General features: G+C 40.3%; 1 protein-coding gene across 2 annotated transcripts; it reads right to left on the bottom strand.

Moving 5' to 3' along the window:
* Positions 1 to 662: 662 nt before the first annotated feature.
* LOC140516241 (mortality factor 4-like protein 1) lies at positions 663 to 14,377 on the bottom strand. Of its 2 annotated transcripts, XR_011971342.1 has the most exons (4): positions 12,750 to 14,377; positions 5,002 to 5,053; positions 1,857 to 1,900; positions 663 to 743 (listed from the first exon to the last, which is right to left on the bottom strand). XR_011971342.1 is itself a non-coding variant. In XM_072627285.1 (3 exons), exons 1-2 carry the CDS (start codon positions 14,168 to 14,170, stop codon positions 5,035 to 5,037), a joined length of 1,440 nt encoding a protein of 479 aa, XP_072483386.1. In that variant the 5' UTR covers positions 14,171 to 14,377; the 3' UTR covers positions 663 to 743; positions 5,002 to 5,034. The 2 variants fall into 2 exon arrangements, 1 of the variants encoding a protein (XP_072483386.1); XM_072627285.1 differs by lacking the exon at positions 1,857 to 1,900.
* Positions 14,378 to 22,563: the final 8,186 nt, after the last annotated feature.

Here is a 22,563-nt window from a genome sequence, read left to right as displayed (position 1 = left end):
GGGCTTGTCTTAGGGGGAAGGAGGGGAGGTGTGCTGGTGAGGACTCTGGAGGCCTATGGGCCCCAAGCAGAAGCTCGTCTGTCAGCCTGTGGGTCCCTGGTGGCAAAGAGGAGATTGGTGGGGAAGGTCACTGATTCAACCATATTTTACCTTGTCAAGATTCTCTCTTCTTTGTCCTGTGGTCTAGGGCAGGGGTGGGGAACCTGTAGCCTCAAGGTCACATGGGCCCTCGAGGTCCTCAGATGAGGTCCTCTTAATGAGTCCAAGTATAAGGGAACAAATCCTTTTATTAAGTAGATTTGTTCTGTGAAGTTTGGATTTAGTCAAAGAGCCATACTTGAAAACCTAGCATGCCACACGTGGCCTTGAGGCTGCAGGTTTCCCTCCTCTGACTCTAGGGTATAATTGTTCTACATGTAGGACATAATTCCTCTTTTCTGGAGGTTTCAAAAGTAACTGGGGTCTGGAGAAGGCATATAATCTGCCATCTTGTTGACCCCATGACCCAGAATCCTCCTGTTCCTTCTGGATGAGCAATATTCCAGTAATGAGTCCCTTCCCACCAAGTCAGTCAGTTAGTCAGTCAACAAACATTTATTGAGCATTTATTATGTGTCAGGCACTATGCTAAGTGAATGGAATAAAAGAAAGGCAAACACAGCTTTGAAAGGAACCACGTTTTATTTGTTATGTGCTTCTTTTATTTGATGTAAGCTGCATGTAGTAGATATTCCCCAGTTCACCTGTTAAAAAAGGAGAAGAAATGCCAGAAGGGTAAATTCAGAAAAACATGTATAGCCTTTATCCACTCTAGTGGCCCTTATCCCAATGCCTCCTCACTCTGACAACACAAGCACTCCTCCTCACACAGGCTGTTGGAGTGTCTTTCTAATGATTCTAATACTATTAACTTGACCCCCAATTTCAGTGTGTTTGCCCCAGTATCTTCACCAGTGCTGGTTAGTATCTCCCTGATATCACTAGCACCTCAACTACTCATTTAACCAGTTAAATTAAATTAAATTAAGATTAGATTGTGCAAAAGAATATTAACTGTGGAGATCTGGCAAAGATCTTTTAAAAAAAAAAAAACCTTCTAAACTGTAAGCACACTTTTCTCTTCCAACTGTTAGCAAACTGGTGTATGGATTCTAGTTCTTTGAGCCCTGGAGCCTTTCTAGACCTTTTGAGGCTCACAAAGTCACGGCTGTTTTCCAACATTCCCTCATCTAAGAATAAGAAAGATCATTGACAAAGAGCGCAAGTGCTTGCCTTGAGCTACCATGTATTCATGCCCATGTTTGGGCCCAGGGAGAAGAGCAAAGGCCTGGTATGGATGCTCACAACTTGGTTTTAATTGGCTATTCATATCTGCTGCAAGGTTGGGGTGGGGAGGTTTGCCTTTATTTCACTCAGTTGATTAGGGGAGGATGCATTAGCAAAGGAGGAAGATATAGCAAGAGATGCCCCCAAAGCAGGGCCACTGGGATATTTTTTAAATGCACAGGGGAGAACAGAAGGAAACATAGATAAGAAAGGCAGTTTTTAAAATGATGTGTCAATTTCATTATATATATATATTTTTTAAAAGCAAGTAATGGAAATTTTTTCAAAAGCCAGTGGTGGGAAATGGAGGTGCAGAACTTCACACAGAATTCTCTTTTCATATTGTGTTTTGGGTATGGAATTTTTTTAAGTTCTGAATAAAAACAAAATTATAATCAAAACAAAAAGAATATAGTATATCAGAGCTAGACATCAGAGAATATAATATATCAGAGCTAGCTTAGAACACAAAATTCAGAGCTGAAAACGATTAAAGAACTAAACTATACATAGAGAACTCCCATGCATACCTGGTCCATATTCTATGGCCATCCATTCTTAGAACACAGAATGTCTGTAAACCAAGGACACAAAGTCAGAAATCTTAGAACACAGAACATTTGTGCTGGGAAGGAACTTGGAAATCATGGAGACTCAAACCTATTTACTGATTTTATACAGTAGGAAATTAAGACTTAGGGAAAGGATGGAATTTGCCCAAGGCCACACAGGTAGCCATTGTTTTAGGCAGGATTTGAGCCTACTTCCTCTGAACCCTTTCAGGGGTGGGAAACCTGCTGCATCAATGGGTCCTTAAGTGCACCCAAACTTCACAGAACAAATCCCCTTAATAAAAGGATTTGTTCTGTAAAACTTGGACTCAGTCAAAATCCTGCACCCGAGGACCTAGAAGGCCATGTGTGACCTTGAGATCACAGGTTCTGTACTCCTGCCTTAGATCACAATTCACTGCCTCCTGTGTGTAAGGCAGAGGATGGCAGCGAGGGAATAATGATGCTAATAATACAGCTCACATCTCCAGCAGTGGAGAGATTACAAAAGTTAAAAAGTGAAAATAAGGAGATTGGAAAAAATCTCTTATTCTTTAGGCTAGCTCAAAAGAAGCAGGAGTAGCAGTCATGATCTTAGAATGATAAAGCCACAGTAAAAATAGACAAGATAAACAGGGAAACCACATTGTGCTTAAAGGCATTACTGATGAATCAATACATATATATAATATATATGTTATTAAATATATATTTATATATAAGTACATATGTTATATATTTATATTATATATACTTAATATATATTCACCAAATGGCATAGTATCTAAATGCTTAAATTAAAAATTCATAAAATTACAGGGAGAAATAGAGGACAAAATAATAGTCAGGGGCCTCAATGGCCCCTTTCACACCCATGTAAGTATAACAAAAATCAAGTTAAGGGCCAGAATAGCACTTTAGAAAACATAGATATGACCAATCTCTGGTGATTACTTGAGGGGTACAGTAAGTATTATACATATTTCTGAGCTATCCATACCACTTACACAAAAACAGATCATGTATTAAGCATAAAGACCTTACAAACAAATGCAGAAAAACAGAAACATTAAATATATTCTTTACTGATCACAACACAATAAAATTCCAGTCAATAAAAGGTTCTTGGAGAAAGGATTAAAAATCAAAAAGAGACTAAATAATTTAATCCTGGGAAAACTGCCCAGATCTCTTAGAACCACAGGGGCAAGTGGAAATTGAAAGAATCCACCAGTTACCTCCTGAAAGAAAACTCACTGTGAAAACTCCCAGGAACAATACTGCCAAAATTCAGAGCTTCCAGGTCAAAGAAAAAGTCCTGCAGCCAGTCAGAAAGAATTCAAGTTCCAAAAAGCCACAGTCAGGACCACACATGATTTAGCAGTTGCCACTATAAAGAAGTTGAGAGCTTGGAATAAAATATTACAGAAGGAAAACGACATGGGCTTATAGTCAAGAATAACTTACCCAGCAAAACAGAGTTTAATTCTACAGGGGGAAAAATTGACTTTTTAATAAAATACAAGGCTTCTAAAAACTCCTGATTAAAGAACCAGACAGAGGTGTGTAGAAACTTTGAAATTCAAACAAAGGCATTCAGAGAAGCATTAAAAAAAAATAAACATTATGAATATTCATAAGGTACTAAAATTATATTCAAATATGGAGAAATGGTATGTGTGTCCTCTCTGAACCCTATTATCATCAAGGGTCACAGAGGGAATCTAATTAGATGAGGATCAAGAGTGGACCAGGTGTGCATGGGAGTTCTCTATGTACAGTATAGTTCTCTAATCTTTTTCAGCTCTGAATTTTGTGTTCTAAGCTAGCTCTGATATACTATATTCTCTGACAATTCTCTAACAATGCCAAATTGAGATATGATTGGGAAATAAAGACATGAGGTATCAAGAAAGCAGTAGTGAAGGGAAAGAAAGGATGGACTCATAGTATAGACCAGGGTTGGGAAACTTGTGGGCTGGAGGCCACAAGTGGTCTTCTAGGTCCTCAGGTGTGGCCTTTTGACTGAATCCAAGTTTGACAAAACACATTCTTTTATTAAGGGGATTTGTTTATTGAAGTTTGGATCCAATCAAAGGGCTGCACTTGAGGACCTAGAGGGCCACGTGGCCTCCAGGCCACAGGTTCCCCAACCCTGGTATAGACAGCTTTGAAGGGCTTGAATCAAAGTTTGTAGGAAGAAATAAAGAAAAGTAAAGGCGGACTGGAGACTATTCTGATGTAAAGTTTACTTGGAAGGTAATGAGTAGTAACAGTTTTGATTTTCCAAAGAGCACAAATACAGAACTAGTGATTTTCATTACCGAAGTGGCCATATTACAAGGTCCATATCTTTGCCAGCTCAAAATGTGCAGCATAGGCCAAAAGAAAAGCCACAAATTTAGTAAAGTAGAAGAGAAAAGTTTAAGTCTTATATCTTATTTAGATAAGAGGAGATTAAGATTTCTATGCCTACAAAATTTTGAATTCTTCTTGGAGAAGTACTTGTTTCCTCTTCAGCTAAAGTTAATTTTGAGATTTTCATGATGCTCAAACTTGACATCACCAATTTGGTTATCATCATTATTATAGAAGAGTAGCTGGAATCACATAGCAAAATTTAAAATTGAGCAACTTAAGATTTGGATTTATATTGAGTTTTGATAAATTAACTATGAAAGATTATTATTCACAGCATGACTGACCGGGTGCCATCTTTGTAATTATAAGAACAATTCAATGTGAATTACTCTATACCAGTCTCTGGATGCAACCAGCATAAAATGTCAAAATTGATAAATGAAATTATTCTCTATGCAAGGTAATTCAGAAAAGTATTCAACTGAATTGATGTCATTTGACTGGCAATAAGTTAATTTGGAAAATGATACTTAGAGTGTATTATATTTTTGTCATTAGGAGATTAATTTTTCTTATGATCTGAATGCTGGGACATTATAAATTTTAGCTATCTTTTATTAGAGACTTTAGCTATTATTTTTAAAATTGTCTGAAGTGTTTGCTTGAATATATTTTGTTTTAAAATGAATGATAATGATAAATACTTAATATATGCAAAAGTCCAAAGGATCCTGTAAGTTTGCATTATCTGGGAAGTTCTTACCAGATTTCTTGAGAATCTTCTACATTAGTGAAGTCAGACGGTCTTATCAGCTCTGTGGAAGGAGTTATAAAAATGTATGTTAGTATTAGAAACTTGTAAATTCTAAGATTATAAACTGGGTTACTAATTATGAAATCTAATATGGATAGCTGGATAGCTAGAGGGCACAGTGGATAAAGTACCAAGTCTGAAGTCAGAAAGACTTCCTTCTAAATTTTTTGACGATTTTAAATTTATGGCCACTATTTGTTTCAACTTCTTAAGGTAAGCAACAGGGATAAATATGTTCTTAGACTTGCCATCTTCTTGTTCACTGATTTGATAGCTACATATTAATATATAAGATTATGTTCTTAAAGTATCATAATCTTTCTGGATGATATGAGAATGACATATATCCTCAAAGGGAGAATTATGTGATAAAGATATAAAAGCTTTAATGTTTAATGAAGTAGTAATTTTTATGTTAAGAAAAACAAAATTAGACTGTTTCCACTTGAGAATTAAGATATATGTGACTGACTTTTCAATGTTTTCTTTTAAAAACAGAAAAAAAAGGTCAAGTAAATATGATAGTTCTAGATGACATTTAAAAAATTTTAATCCTAAGAGTAATAAGGAAAAAGGTTGGAAAAGATAGAGCAAAGTACTGAACTTCCTTCAGCTACATTTGAATATACACAGATGAATTTTTACTTTTTAAAAATGCCTAAAATATGCAGGCTTTGATTATGTTTTAGTAATTGTCTATAAATTCTCAAATTAGATTAAGGGTTTTGCACATAAAATTGCCTTAATAGTTATAAGGAAACTTTAAATCTTGGTGAGGCATTTTTTTCTCTTTCAAGTCTCTCTCTCTCTCTCTCTCTCTCACACACGCACGCACACACACACATACACACACACACACAAAATATTAAGAGACAGAAGACATTTTACAAGTCAGGTCTTCAAGGAATCTTTTTAAGACTGTTTCTGCAACACATAAATCTCACTATCCATACCAAGTACATCACTGAGGCAAGGTAGAAAGAATAAATAAAATGTGAATATTTATAAGCTCCAAAATTATGGTGGAATAAAGAAACCAAATTTCATCCAAATTATTTCCTTAGCAAGGCATGCAGTTGCAAAAAACAAATCAGATTCAAGACTGTTGGTAGCTAAGGACCCAGAATTTTGGTTTCTACACAGTTAATATGTAATTTGGAGGGAGTATAAAAACTGGGAAAACAGGATTATGGGCATTGAGATACCTGGTTTCTTACTGGTGAAGAGGATCAGGAGACACTGAGATGAAAGGAAAGAGGAGGTAGTTTTGTAACATTTTTTAAGTTGGGTGCTAACTGGGAAGGGAAGTGTGACTTCTCCAAAATCAAGGGACATCAAGAAGTTTAAACTTCACTAAATGGTGGATAAGGGCAAAATGAAGTCATTAATGCTATCTTATTGTAACACTGTCTACTTTCAAATGAGTTACTGATGAAGTAATCTAATATTCTTCCTAGAACCATGATGTTCATAAGCTTAACTCTATAAGCTTTGCACTGGCTTTTACCACATGAACCAATTACTAGAAGGCTAATGTAACTAAGTTTTGTCAGGCCCTATTAAACTGTATTGTCTTACCACTAGCAAGTTAAAGACAAAATTATCTGGAGAATCTCCCCAAGTAACATGAAATCTGGAAGTGGTCAAGGAAGTACTTCTGCAAACCTGCCCTGAAAATAGCAGTGCCCATTCTGGGTACTCTTTACAGCTGACACCTCAGTTAAAAACACTAAGATGTTGATTCAGGGACAAAAGTCTCTGAGTTTAAGTAGATAAAACTAGATAATCTGTGGACAGTGGTCAAAGACAGAACACCTTTGACAGCATTTTTTGAGGGAAAAATGTTTTCCAAAAGCAGACTTCATGAAGTAGACATCTAAATGTGAGATGACAGAACAAGAAATCTGTTGTCTAAATAGACTTTAAGATATATTCCCTATTCCTCTTTTTTGTCCCCTATAATAGAGCTGTGCTTATTATCTACTGTCTGTTAAAGTGTCCCAACACTCTTTTGAATTATATGACTCTCCAAACTTTTTTAATCTCATTTTTCCTCAGATTTATTGTGGTATAATGAACTGATCTTATCAACTGATATGTAATACTTACTTTTGGGGAAAAGTTTTGAATTTTGCATGACTTTTTCTTTTGGAACTAAGTTGCATACTTTCCTGTGAAAGTAGCAAACTTAATCTCACCCTTACATTAGATGTCTCTCCCAAAGATAAAAATGGTTTTATGTTGGAACAAAGCGAGAATTGGTGAAAGTGAATTTTAGGGAGAAAATGACTGATTCAATTGTATTTTATAGTCACTGTTTTGCAGTGTATGACACCTACATGAACTGAAAGACCATCTGCAGCACATGCTTTCCTTCAGTGTCTCCTTCTCCTTCTCTGATTGGTACAAAAAAGACTTAATTGCTTTAAAAAAAAGTATTTCAGAGTCCCTGTAAAGTCTCCTTCCCTTACCTAGCCTGATAGGTAGTTCGCTTTGATTTAGCGAAACTACTTAGGGCATATCCCTTCTCTATGACCTGGAGCCAATAATATACATTTTCTTGAACAAGCATATTTTATTTTCTTTACATGGCCAGCTACAACGTAATGAGCAGCCATTTTTTTTCTTTGTTTCATATAATGTATAAATATTACTTGGTGAAATGTAAATAATACATCCCCCATCAACTGCTGGTGGAGTATGACATACTCTGAGTGTACAGAAGCCCATCTTCTGATTGATTCAATGTTAGCTGGTTGAATTGGTAAGAAAATTCATGCCGCATGACCAACCAAAATTCTAGAGAACTAATGATGAAGCATGTTACCTACCTCCTGATGGAGACCTGAAAGACTCAGAGGGTAAAATGAAACCTATTTTTTAACATGGAAATTTGCTTTGCTTAACTACATGTTCATAACAGGGGTTTTGTTTTTGTTTTTTTCCTCAGTTGGAGGGGACTGGGATAGGAGGAAGAGAAGACAGATTTTTACTGATTGAAAAAATATATATATAATCATGTAAATAAGGCACTTATTAATTTTTTAATAAAGCTAAGTGATGCTAATTGGTTGATTTTTATTGAAGACAAAGCAATGGTTAAAGTTTTATGGCAGAGATAACTGGCCCTGGTAATAGTTCTGGGGAGGGGGCCACATTGGAATGGAAGCTTAAGCCAAAAGTATTTGAAGAACCTACTGCCCCTCTAAATAACCCTAAAGCTCTAGAGAAGAGCAAGGTCAGTAGTTCTGCTCTGGAATCCTGCTCCACTGATGAGGGTCAGGAAAGGTGCAGGAACCACCAGAGATCCCAGGCAACCTGGTCTGGAAAGAATTCACTGAACTCAAGCAATCTTAAGTCAAGTAGGCAAAAAAGTTTATTATTACGCCTTTCAGCAGGCAAGAGTTCTTAAGGAATTTGCAATTTAAAGGAGTTATAGATTAAGTTTATATAGATTATTCTATACTAATATGTGTGCCAAGTATGCTAATTAGGTGTTTTGAGATGGAATTAGGGAGTGGTTAAGGAGTGGTCATTCTTAAAGGAACATGCACTTTTGGTATCTACTGCTCAGGTATTTTACCCAAAATGCATCAAGAAATAGCCCAAGGGGGGACTACATGGAGGTGTGGTTTTAGGCCTGAAACATCACTAAGTCAACCGACGGTCAGGGCTGACCAAGGAAAAATCAGGCTTCTCTCATCAATGTCTTGTTAGACAAGCTAAACGGAAAGGGAGTACACATACATCTAAGTATGAGATATATATGATTGGTCAGTGAGTAGTAAATGTCGTTATGACCCAGTGCACAGCCCATTCAGTCAGTATGTAGCTGGCTCTAAGTGATAAGTTCTATAGGTGCAACTGGAAACAGGCTGCTGTGGCAGGAAGGGAGATAACCATTGTTACTGGGGCTTGAGCTGGAGAGAGACTGCCTGGGATAGTGTTTTGAGGCTACAGAGAAATGTGATTTTTAAAGAGAAATGTGATTTTAGAATGGGGCCCAAGCACAGGTATCCAAGCACCCCAGCACCAGCACTGCTTGTGTGAGTTGGGAAGTAGCTCCAGAGCCTTACTATCTAGATATCTTTATTACAACAGCTCAACTTGAGGAAAGGGTTTTTTAAGATATTTTATTTTTCCCCAATTACATTCTTTATTAAATTGAGTTCCAAATTCTCTCCCTCCCTTTCTCCCTCATTGGGAAAACAAGTGATTCAATATAGGTTATACCTGTGCAATCATGCAAAATATATTTCCATATTAGCCACCTTGTGAAAGAAAACACAGACCAAGAAAAATTTAAAAACCAAGAAAAATAAAGTTTAAAAAAAAAGGTATGCTTTCATCTGCATTCAGACTTGATTGGTTTTTTTCTCTGGAGGAAGACAGCACTTTTTTTATCATAAGTTCAGGGCAATGATTTTTCAAAGAAAAATCAGAATTGTTAACATTTGATAGCCATCACAGAATGAATGAAAAAGCTATTAAGTGCTTATTATATGCCAGCAGGGTACTAATGTCTAATTTAATCACACAAGTATTAGGGTCTGAAGTGATAAGTAGAGTCTAGGTTTGGGTCAGGTTGTCATAGGGATCCAGGGCAGGCAGAATCAGCAGCTAGGGCAGTAAGGATTTGTGAGGTTCCAAAAGATGCCTCCATTTCAAAACAGTTGTGTCCCCTATGGGCCTAGCACAGTGCCTGCTATCACCTCCCGCCCTAGAGGGTCATCCTTTAACTCTTGAGAATGTCAGATTGGGATGGAATCCTAAAATACCAAAGGTCACAGAAGTTCATCACATCTGATAAAACTGAGGCCCTGAGATGAGAAGACACTTATCCAAGGTTACACTGCCAGACAGACCCTGTGTGTCTAGGAATGCTTAATTCAAGTAACAAAAATGCCCCCTGAGAGGGGCTGTTTGGGGTTTTTACTGGTCCTGTGATTTCCGTCTTGCAGGAACTCCATGTGAGTAAACTGCCCCCACCAAAGCAGATCAGCATCTGCTCTGCAATTTATGGTCTGAGAGATGCCTGGGAGCTCTGAGACATTAAGTGTATTATGCAGGATTACACAGTCAGGATGTGTCAGAAAGAGAGCTTGAAAGCAGGTCTTTCTGATTCAGGCCTAGATTCTCTATGAAGAGGGAAACACGCTGATAATACCTGCCATTCTATGAAACTTTAAGGTTTGGAAACCCCTTTTCTCACCACAACCCCGTGGAGCTTGTAATCCCAGAGTTGTTAACCTGATTTTACAAAGGAAACTGAGTTTCTGATGGTAGAAGTGACTGAGTCTGTGGACACACAGCTTTTAAGTAGTCTGTGGTGAGAGATTGGGATCAACAGGCCCTACTTTATTCAATATAATAATTGAATATCATTATTCAATATAACAATATATAGAAGCATTTCTTGTTGGAGCAGGATTGGCAGCCATGACTGCCAATTCTGTTAACTCTTCTGCCCCCCATCAGCAGTGTTTAGTCTTAAGGCTCCTCCAAGTCTCAGGGTAATATGCATGACCACGGACTGAGCTATGGTAGTTAGCAGAATGTGCTTGTGTGTGTTATTGAAGAAAGGTGAGGAATAAATATGGTGGCAAGAGTTCGAAAGGCAAATAGGATAGGGGATAGGGGGGCTTGACCTGGGGTCAAAAAGACCCAAGTTCAAATCCAGCCTCAGATACTTACTAACTACATGACCCTGGGAAAATCACTTCACCAGGCTGCCTCAGTTTTCTAAACTGTAAAATGGACATAATAACAATACCTACCTCATATCTTTGTTGTGAGGATCAAATGAGGCATTTGTAAAGTGCTAGGTATAGTACCTGGCATATATAAATGTTTATTCCTTTCCTCGTCCCCTCCCCCAAATGCAAGAGGCTGATAATGTTTTTCTCCAGTCTCCTACAAAAACTCAGCAGAAGGTTGGGGCGGGGAGAGGCAACACAAAAAAGTAGGGGCAGCCTCAGACTCAGGCCTATGGTCAGAGTCAGTTTGGTTACCCCTGTTTCAGGGTGTCTATATGCTGGACAAGGGCTCAAGGCCTCCAAAGTCCCTGTTAGCTCTAGGTCTCTGAAGCTAAGCAGTGTCTGTACAGAGGCCCTGTTCCATCACCTTCTTATTGGGCCCAGGAGGGTAACAGAGGGAGCCAACACGTGTGAAAGGGATACAGGCCTGAGGTTTATCACATGCAGCAAAGACACAGCAACAGTAGGTAGCCAAATTGGGAGTCAAGAAGACCTGGGTTCAATCAAATACTGCCTCAGACCCTGTGGAAACCTAGGCAAGTCACTTAACCTATTAGCCTCAGTTTCCTCAACTATAAAATGAGGATAATACTAACACCTATCCCACTGGGCTGTTGTGAGAACCAAAGAAGATAGCATAGGAACAATTTGCAAACCTAAAAGTGCTACATAAATGCCAGCAATTTTTCATTGTTAATAATTCCTAGGCAGTGGTCAAGCTGTGGCTAATTCATCCTTGGTTCCACCCAGCTTACGGAGCCATCAAAATAGTTACTGAAGAATGAATCATCTTCTTCTACTAGGGATGAGAATAGGAGATTGGTTGCTAAATGGGGTAATAATATCAGCCCCTCTGCAGGGGCATCTTGCCCTGAGGCAGAAGTTGAACCAAGACTGAGAAGCTTTAAAGGTACTGTGATGGGATACCACCCCTCCCTCAGTTGGAAATCATCTGGTTACCTCTAACTCTCTGGATAGCTGGCATCAGCAGAAAAGAAGTTTAAGCACTTTGGCCCAGGAGGGGCTTCTGGCTATCAGGAAGGACCACCAGGGATGGACATCTGGTGTCATCATTCACTTTAAAGAATGGGGCTGTAGCCCCTGCTCCTCCCCTCCCCCCCCATTCCAGTTCTGAGCCAGTTCCCCTTCTGGGACCTGGTCTTACTGGGTCACAGTGGCTCAAGGCTAGAACTAAGGTAATAAGTGACCAGCTGACCAGGCACCTAGGGTCTACTGGAATTCTAAGAATCATAAAAATACACACTATTTTTCTCAGAAAAATCAATATCTATATATATACATATATTCAACAAAAAACACTTCTGAAAGAGTTACCCATCTGTCTATGCTAGATATCTATCAATATAAAACAATATATTTCTCCCATCACCTTAATGTGCATTGGAATCAACACAGAACACATCACAACCCTTGTTCAGTAATTAGGGCACAGAGACAGCCCGTGTGCAAAAACGGCTAGGGACATTTCAAGAAAGTACAGCTAACCAGCCTCCCTGTCCTTCCCAGATAGCCAACCACATATCAGATAACCAAACAAACCCACACCCTTCAAGCCACCTCGTCAATAAATCAAGGTCCCTGGTCACTGAGCATTAACATAGGTTGCAAGCCTCCTACACACTACAAGAGCTAAACGGCTTTCAAGAAGCTAGAATACAATGTGGTCCCTGGCAGGGCAGGCTCCTACATGGTTTCTATGTCTGTGGCTACGTGACTATGTCTATCCGGTGATTACTAACAGCCCTGTGAGAAGAGAAAAGAGGCTTCCTCACTGAGAATTTAAGGGAACAAACAGCAGGCTTGGGCTAAATCTAGTAAAACATAAGAACAGGATACTCGGACAAGACTGTGAACTGACAAGCAACCACAAACTCCAAGAGACGCAAATATGGTAATGAGCAAAAAAGGCCAAACCCTTACTTGGTTTTCTGCTGGTACTCAGCGGAAGCCTCCTGGTAGTCGGTGGAAGCAGAAAATAGGCGGGATGGATCGGTGGCCAAATACTGCAGGAAATCTTGCAAGTGGTTCTGTAGAACATCGAGGCTGCTGTCGTTGAGGGAAGTGCAGGCCAACATGGGGGCCATCTGCGGGAAGAGGCGTAGCAGGTGGGCACCTCCGTAGATCTGGGACATCAGCATGGTGGGGTAGCTGGCCAGGATCTCTGAGTGTTGGGGTTTTTCAAAATCGTAGAGGAGTTGGTTGCCCAGCACCACATCGAAGTAATCCTGGAGGCCGGCCATCAATTCGTTAACTGTATGCTTCTTGGTGGCAGTCCCGTAATTTTGCTGGAAGGTTGTATACTCAAGCAAGATGGCCGCCACGGTTTTTTTGGCAGGAAGGATGAAGAGCTTCTTCCCGAGAGTCACCAGCTCCCAATCTTCCACGATGAGAGGTTTCAGGGCCTTGGGAAGATGGACCCGAACTTCCTCCAGCCTGTTCAAGTACTTCTCTTCTGGATCCACGGGACGCTCATCTCCTCGACGCCGTCGCTTCCGTCCACGTTCTCGTTTGCGCTTGAGGGGCCACTGCATCACTGCTCCCCACCAGATGCTGCTGCCCTTGCCCACATTGCCCTCATCATTGCCCCCAGTGGAGGTAACTGGGCAATCCTCCAGCTGCTCTCTCTTGGCTGCCATCTGGAGGGCAGCATCGCTGTCCTGAACGTGGGCAGCAGAATAGCGAAGTACACGGCCTTCGGGGACCCATTCATATTCCCAGTCCCCAAGTACAACGACAGAGAGGTGCCCCTCTTCAACGGCAGAGGACTGCAGGCCCAGATTGCTAGTGCTGGGGCCCTCACCGCCACTGCTCCCACTAGGGGTCCAAAGGGGCACGGCGATTTCTAAGCTGCTGCTGCTGCTTCCAGAGCTACCGCTGCTGCGGTGGCCGCCATTGTTGTCACTGCCGCTACTGGTAGTGCTGCTGCAGCTACCGCAGGTGCTGCTGCTACTACTGCTGCTACTACTGCTGCTGCTGCTGAGGCGGCGTCGGCGCCGGCTGGGACTGGGGCTGCTGCTAGAACTGCTGCTGCAGCTGGTACCACGGGACACGGTCGATGGGCCACTTGGGGCAGGCCCAGGCTCTGGGCCTGCCTCAGGCCCTGGGGCCACTGGGGGCTCCACAGGAGATGCCTGCGGGTCGGTGACGACACCCCTCGGGGCTGTGCTGTTCCCTCCACTTCTTGGGTAGCGGACCAGGTACTTAAATTGTTTGTTTCTCACAGTCACCTGGCAACACTGGCCCTTACGTATCTTAGGCCCACAGAAGATCAGGGCCGGTTCCCCTTCTCGGACGTCGGGCGGGTCCCTGCCCTGCTTACCTTGGTGCTTCGAACAGGCCATGGCTCTCGCCTTCTCTGGTGTTTGCCTGGAGCACACAGGCCTCAGCAGCAGGTAGCGGGAGAGATCCGGCCCAGGGGCCTGGGCTCAGGATGGATAGGCGGTTTAGTGGGGCCCGTGGGAACTCCCACAAAAACTTCCGCCTCCCTCGCTCCCCGCAAAGGTGTGGCTGGGTCTGGCAGCTGCAGAGAAGACCCGGATGTTATGGAACAATGTAACAAAGGATTCCATTCAACTGCGCAAGCTCTGCGCCACACGGGGATAATGGGCGGGAAGGCGCTGACGAGTAATCGCAGCCTCTGATAGGTGGAAGTGGGTAAAGCCTGGATCTGGATTCAAGTATCAGCCCCAACACTTTTCTTCCCCTCTCTGAGCCTCAGTTTCCTCATCTGTAAAATGGAGAGGAGGTGGTAGCAATAATGTTCCAACTCCAGGCCGGTTGAACTTTCAGACACACAGGCTCAAACCTATGCTTCAGTTTAAGGACAGCTTGAAAAGGCTGGGCGTCATGTGACTCAATAAATGACTCATCAGCAAGTGTGAGCAGAAATTACACCAGCGTTTGTGTATGTGGTAGGGGGCAGGGCAAAGTTGTCCTGTAAAATATTTATTTTTTTAACACTTTATAGTCCAAAGGCGTCATTTGTTCATCATTTCTGAAGAAGTATTTTAAATATTTTCCATTTAATATATAAATAGCTGACTAGAGAGAAACGTATATGTGTGTGCATGTATCTATATCTTACTTCACAAAGGTAGTACAGTAGACTAGAAAGCAATATTTTCTCCTGCTCAAAAGTTGGTAAAATGATAAAATTTCTTTCCAGTTACATATTTATGGTTCTGCTCAATATTTCATAATTTTTTGGATCCATTTTTGGATCATATTATGCTGAGATTGTAGGAGCACAGGTCTCAGAACATGTGGCATCATTGGTACATATTTGGGGGTTTTTTATAAATGTTTTTATAAATGGATCCTTTCCATCTACACATCTTGATTTTCCCCAAAAAGCATTAGAAAGTAGCTGAATTCCATATGCCACTATGGGGAAATAATGCTACCTAGGCAAATAGAACCTGTTGCATCACGTTGACATGGTGATCTTTTTCCTATGAGCCACCTTTATGACAGAAACTGTATACCCAGGATAGTTACTTTGAATGGTTCCCACACTCTAAAAAAAATGCTTTTCGTTCATTGTTTTAATGTTAATTAAGTAATTCTATTGAAAGTTGTCCCCTACTATGTAACTGAAACAATTTTTTTTTCCAATTTTTATATACAAAGGTCTGGAGGTTATCTTTGGAAACATTAGTACTCTGGATAAAATTTGTTTGTAAAAGCAATAAGTTATTCACATAGTTATCTAAAGGTTTATAGAGTTCAAACTGTACTGTATATTATCTGGCATAGTTATTATTCAGGGTTAAACTCAACTAAGATGAGACATATGTTTTTAGGGAAGGATAAAAAGTAAATATTTTAATTCTGTAAAGTTAAAAAAAAAGTTGAGGGGGCAAATCGAATTCTCTCTAAGGGCCCTTTCCGCTCTTAATCTCTGACCCCTTGACCCAGGACTGGTAGGTCCCTGGAGGTACAAACAGTAAAACAAAAAACAAACAAAAAAAACTGCTGTATTTGGAGTCAAAGGGCCAGAATTCAAATCTTTGTTATGGTATTTCCCAGACAGATATTCCTGGGCAAGGCCCTTTCTATTTGTGAACTTTCTGGAACTCCTTTAAAATGAGAGGGAGAAAATTTAAGATTTATGGAAATGATTGTTGAAAACTGAAAACAAATAAATTAAGTTTTTTTTTTTTTAATGAGAGGTTTAGGGGACAGGTAGGTGGATCAATGAATGGAGCACCAGCCCCAGAATCAGGAGGACCTGAGTTCAAATGTGACCTCAGACACTTGACTTGTGTCTGTGTGTTTGTCCTTCCTTGTCAAAGAAGACCATGCCATCAGAGGAATGATGACATGACTTACATTTGACTTTGTTTTGAGTGAGGGAGGGCTGTGCAGGTCACCAGCCTCACTTCTCCTCCAGAGCCATCTGAATCCAGTGACCAGATATTCATCAGGATGACTGTAGATGACCCAGGATGCACTGGGAGACCTTGGGCCCTTTAGGCCAAGGTCTCTGCAGGCACTCACTTAGGGTGAGGCAAGGCCCATTCATTGAATAGGCTTGTTTAAGAAGTAGCCAGGGCATGGCCCCTTTAATGAGGTCAACAAGAACAAAAGACATCAGGCTGGGTGGGAACCAGCAACAGTTAATGGAGTCCCAGTTTCAGAGTGCAGTAGGTTTAAGGTTTTGGGAGAGAACAGGACAAGGGAGAGGAGAGAAGGGGAAGGGAAGGGAAAGGCAAGGAAAGGTGACTCGAGGGGAGGGAAGGGGAGGCAAGAGGAGAGGAGAGGAGAGTCACCAGCCTCACTTCTCCTCCAGAGCCATCTGAATCCAGAGACCTGATATTCCTTAGGATGACTGGAGATGACCCAGGATGCAGTGGGAGACCTTCGGTCCTTTAGGCCAAGGTCTTTGCAGGCAGTCACCTAGGGTGAGGCAACACCCATTCATTGAATAGGCCTGTTTTACTAGCTATGTAACCTTGGGCAAGTCACTTAACCCAATTGCCTTGCCTTCCCCCCTCCAAAAAAAAAATGAGAGGTTTAGATTAGATGGCCTCAAAAGTTCCTTCCAGTTTTCACATTCCATGATCCTGGAGCCTCTTTGACACTGGCAGGTGACCATTCTGGGTCCCTCCATTTGCAGGTCCCTATAGAATTAGGACACAACAACTGTCAGCTCCTTCCTAGCTGTGCAACTTTTGGCAAGGCATTCCTTCTCTGAATCTCCCTTTCCTCTCCTATAAAAAGTGCAGTGATTATCTTAAGATCCTTCCAACTCTCAATCTTATATATCTTACAATCATAGTAGGCAGATGACACTGTACTGCAAGGGAGAGCCAATGTTTAACAACTGGCTCTCTGGAAAAAGAAATATAAGCAAGGCACACTTTTCACTCTAATCAGCTTTATTAACATTTACACTATCTTTGCGAGGAATTTTTCTAGTAGACTTAGTACTTCATTGCAATGCAAGGACTTAAAAAATTCTCAATGAACTCGAGGCAAAACGCCTTCCACATCCAGAGAAAGAACTATGGAATTGGATAGAAACAGATCATTTTCTCTTGTGTTATGTTTTGTTTTGTTTTATGGTTTCTTCCATTCATTTTGATTCTTCTATGCAACATGACAAAGGTGAAAATGTATTTAATAGGAATGTATGTGTAGAACCTATATAAGATTGTACACTCCCTCAGGGAGGGAATGGGGAGGGAGGGGAGAAGGAGAGGAAAAAAATCAAGGTATATGCAAGTGATTGTAGAACACTGAAAACAGATAAAATAATTTAATAAAAAAAAAATTTATGCTATCACTTTCTTTTGTCTAGATCATCAAGAAAACCACAAATCAAGGCCAAGTTTGTAGTGTTTGCTGAGGGAGGAATTCTCATGTTCTAGTCTGACTCCCTAACACTCCTTCCCAGAAAGTTAATCTGTGGGAAGATACAGTCAGGATCCAAAAGAGTGCTGACAGTCTACAAAACTAGGCCAAATCCAATAAGATAAAGAAGGATAGGTTCAAGTCCTAGGACTGGCGATGTGATCAGATGGCTGTTCTTTCCCTGCCATTGTCATTTGCCCAAGTTCAGCTCTCAGGGAGCCTGACCTCTCCTCACTTTGACATCTGCTGGCTCATTACCCCCACCTTTCCTAGCCTGGAGGCCATTTTGTTTGTGGCTCTTGTCTAAAGTTTCCTCTAAAAATCAGTGTCAGTCAATATATTAAGTACCTACTATGTGCCAGGCCCTGGATACAATGAAGGGCAAAAGATAGTCCTTGCTTCCAAGAAACTCACAGTCTAATGGGGGAAATAACATGCAAATAACGATAAGATCTATACAGGATAAATAGGAGGTAATAAACAGAGAGAAGGCACTAGCATTAAAGAAGGTCAAGAAAGGCTTCTTGTAGAAGGAGAATTTTAGCTGGAACTTCAGGGAAATCAGGAAGCAGACGAAAGGAGGGAGTGCTTTCCAGGTATGGGGAATAGTCAGTGAAAACTACTAGTGAAGAAATAGAGTATCTTGTTAGAGGAACAGCAGGGGGCCAGTGTCACTAGATCAAAGTACCAGTCGGTGGGGAGGCGGACAGAGGTAAGGTATAAGAACACTGGAAACATAGGGGGAGGCGGGTTATGAAGGGCTTTGGACATCAAACAGAGGGTTTTATGTTTGATCCTAGAGCTGATAGGGAGCCACTGAAGTTTATTGAGTAGGGGAGTAACATGGCCTAACTGGTGCTTTAGGAAGATCACTTTGATAGCCTAAGTAGAGGATGGACTGAGTTAGGGAGAAATTTGAGGCAGGAACACCAACAGGCAGGCTACTACAACCATTCAGGAGTGAGGGCCTCTGCAGGAGGGTGGCAACATTATCAGAGGAGAGAAGGGGGAGTGGACCAGAGATGTTACAAAGGGTTGGAAATAGATTGAATATAGGGAGTCAGAGAGATTGAGAAGTTGAGGATGACATCTGGCTTGTGAGCCTGAGTGACTGGGAGAATGGTAGCACACTCAGCAGTAACAGTGGGAAGAGGAGAGGGTTTGGGGAGAAAGATAGTGAGTTCAGTTTTGGACATGTTACGTTTAAGATGTCTACAGGACATTCAGTTCCAAAATGTTCAGTAGACATTTGTAGACTGGAGGTCAGCAGAGAGGTTAGGGCAGGATAAATAGATTTGGGAATGATCAGCATAGAATGATAATGGACTCCATGGGAGCTGATGAGATAACCGTGAGAAATAGTATAGTATAGAAATAGTATAGTGAAGATAAGACCTAAGACAGTGCTCTAAGGGACATCTATGGTTAACAAGGGTGATCTGGATAAAGATCTAGTAAGGAGATGGAGAAGGAGCAATTATATAGGTGGGAGGAGAATCAGAAAAGAGCAGTGTCCTAAAAACCTAGATGAGAGTAGCAAGGAAAAGATAGTGATCAACAGGGTCAAAGACCGCAGAGAAGTCGAGAAGGATGAGAGTTGAAAAAAAGGCCATTAAATTTTGCAATTAAAACATCATTAGTAATTTTGGAGACAGCAGTTTCACTTGAATGATGATGTTTGAAGATAGATCATGGACAGCTAGAAAGAGAATATGATGAAAGAAAATGGGAGCATCTGTTGTAGATGGCCTTCTCAAGGAATTCAGCCACAAAAGAGGGGAGAGATACACCTAGTAGGGGTGGATGGATCAAGTATGAATTTTCTGAGGATAGGACAGACATGGGCATGTTTGCTGGCAGTCGGGAAGCAGCCAATGGACAGCGAGGGATTGAAGATCACTGAGACAGTGGAGATGATAGAGAGGGGGCAGTCTGCTGGAGAAGATGGGATGGAATGAGATCACTTGTGCATTTATAGGAGTTTGTCTTGGCAAGGATAAGAGTCATCTCATTATCTGAAACAGAGATGAAGAAGAAGACAATGGCAGGAAGCATCTGGGTTATATGAGATGAGGAGGAAAGAAGTAGAGGGAGCTCTCTGGGAATGGCCTTAATTTTTTTAGTAAAATAAGTGGCAAGGAGTTCAGCTGAGAGGTGATAGAGGGGTAGCCATAAACAAATTGAATATACATATATGTGTGTATATATATGTATATATACACACAAACATATACACATATATAATATATACACATACATACACACACACATATATATGTATATATATATATATACATATATATGGTGTCTTTAAGTGTAATAATTTCCCTGTTTATCTTTTTAAACCAAGTCTCTATTTTTACAGTTAGTTTGTCTAAGATCATGATTGCCATACTCGGTTTTTTTGAGTTCACCTAAAAGACAAAAGTTCTGTTCAAATCCCTTATTTTAATTCTGCATGAATCTTTATGCTTCAAGAATGTTTCTTGAATACAACATGTGGTTGGATTGTGCTCTAATCCCTTCTTCTGCCCATACCCATTTTGTGGGTGATTTCATCTCTTTAATGTTAACAGTTATATGATTCTTAACTGTGTATTTCTCTCAGTCCTATATTTTTATACATTTTCATCTCTTTGCTCTTTCCTCCATTTTTTAAAAAAAGAAGAGGGTGTTGAGAGAGGACTACACTCCAAAAAACAATCATTTATATTTGATGAAATCAGTTTCTGTTCCACTACTCCTCTTCCAGTCCTCCATCAACCCTCTTTTATTTTGCTTATGACCAATGATTAGTCACTAAGTAGACATTAGTCACTAATCCTTCTGTAAAACTATTCTCTTCCTTAATTGTCCTCTGCTCTCTCCCTGTCCCACCTGATTCTCTGTTGAGTGTAATACATTTCTATACCAAACTTTGTGTGCATGCATGTTTTTGTATGTGTATATTCTGGTTCATATGAAAACAAGATTCATGTGAAAATTCCTTCTTCAAAGTTTGTATAGTCTTCTCACACACTGATTATATGAGACAGCAAGTTCTACCATCTTTCTCCCTCTTTCTTCCTTAATCCTTCCTTTTCTCCTTCCCTTTTCTTTTTTCTCTTTAATATCATCAAAATATAACAAAACTGACCCCAAACCCAGTCTAGATTACTCACTCTACCCCTCTTGAGGATATTAGGCTTCTGAAGGGGCACATGCTTCTTTTCCCCCTATTAAAGCAACACTTTGTCATCACAAAATAACTTCAGAATGCTCAGATGTATTTATCCCTCTATGTTTCCCTTAACTCCTGTGTTTACGATTCAAAGTATCTACTCAGTTCTGATTTATTCATCATGAATCCTTGGGAGTCCATTAAAGATCTATTTTCACCTGTAATACTCTACTCCACTTTGCTGAGTAAATTATTTTTGGTTGTATGCCTTTAACTTTTGCTTTCTGTAATAACATATTCCAAACTCTCCTTTATTGTGGTAACTGCCAGGTCTTATGGGAGCCTGCCGTGGCTCCTTAGTATTTACACCCTTTTTTTAAAGCTATCAGCCATATTTCTTCTTTGATTTGAAAGTTCTGAATTTTGGTTATGATGTTCCTAGGAATCTTCATTTTGGCTTTCTTTTAGGAGGTAACCATAGTATTCAGTATATTTTTACTTTACCTTTTGATTATAAGTGTGGGCCATTTTCATTCATGATATTTTGAAACACAGTATCTGGGCTTTTTGGGGTTGTGGTTTTTAGGTAATCTGATGCTTTTTATATTATCTCTCCTGATTTCCAAATCAGTCTTTTTTTTTCTTCATTATATTTTGAGTTCTGAGCTATCTCCTCCCTCCCTTTCAACCCTACACTAAGAGAAGACCTACATCTGACAAAGATATATATGTGAAACCATGCAATACATATTTCCATATATCAGTTCTTTTTTTGGAGGTAGAGAGCATCTTCCTTCATAAGTTCTTTGGAGTTGATTTGAATATTCATATTACTCAGAATAGTTTAGTAATTCACAGTTATTTTTTGAACAATATTCCTGTTACTTATACAACATTTTCTTCAGGTCAGTCATTTTTGATAAAACATACCTCTCATTTTCTGATATATCTTAGTCTTTTTATTTTGTTCTAATATTTCTTTAGGTTAGGATCAGGCTCTTTGAGCTTGGTCCTAAAGATTTCCTTGGAATGAATCCGTTTTCTCTGTGGCCTGGGTAATGAGTGCTTTTGACCTTAAAGGGCAACAGGAGTGGCTCCAGGGAGGAGGCTTGGTCTGTCCCTATCCTGAAGTGTTCAGATCCAGGCAGCCCCCTCCAGATTCTAGTCAGAGGATGTTAGAGTGACAAAGTTTTAGGATCAAGACTTCTTCTGATTAACCCTAATATGGGCTTGTCTCCCTGGCCATTACTACAGGTTATAGGCTTCCCTGCTCTATATGGCTAAAAGCCTTTCCTGCTCTATGATCCTAGCCCAAACTTTTCTGGCTCATCCCCTTCCCTAGTCCCTGCAGACCTCTGGCTGTTTCTTTGTGCTGACTTGGGCTGTCAAAGTGTACATACTGTAGTTTCTCCTTAGATTTACTTATCATTTCTCAGCGTGGTCTTCTTTTTCATCCTTTCTGGAGAAGATTTGAGAGAGCTGGGCTGATCTGATTCCATTTATTCTGCCTAGAGGAGAATGCTTGACACAATAATTTAATTTTATTTAGCCTTCCTTTGAATATTTGTATTTGATTTTAGTTTTTTTCATTTACTAAGTGTTTCTTTTCTCTTACCCTGCCATCCTCCAAAATTGAGAAAAGAAAAAACAAACTACCTATAATAAATATGCATAGTCAATCAAAATAAATTCCCCTAGGGGTAGCACATTCCTCGTATG

The sequence above is a fragment of the Notamacropus eugenii genome, chromosome X (genome assembly GCF_028372415.1).
Source record: "Notamacropus eugenii isolate mMacEug1 chromosome X, mMacEug1.pri_v2, whole genome shotgun sequence".
Lineage (NCBI taxonomy): Eukaryota > Metazoa > Chordata > Mammalia > Diprotodontia > Macropodidae > Notamacropus > Notamacropus eugenii.
Note: the sequence above shows the minus strand (reverse complement) of the source record. Positions and strands in the feature narration are given on the sequence as shown.

Coding starts and splice junctions, on each gene's coding strand:
- LOC140516241 (XM_072627285.1), bottom strand. CDS start 14,170: ATGGCCTGTTCGAAGCACCAAGGTAAGCAGGGCAGGGACCCGCCCGAC.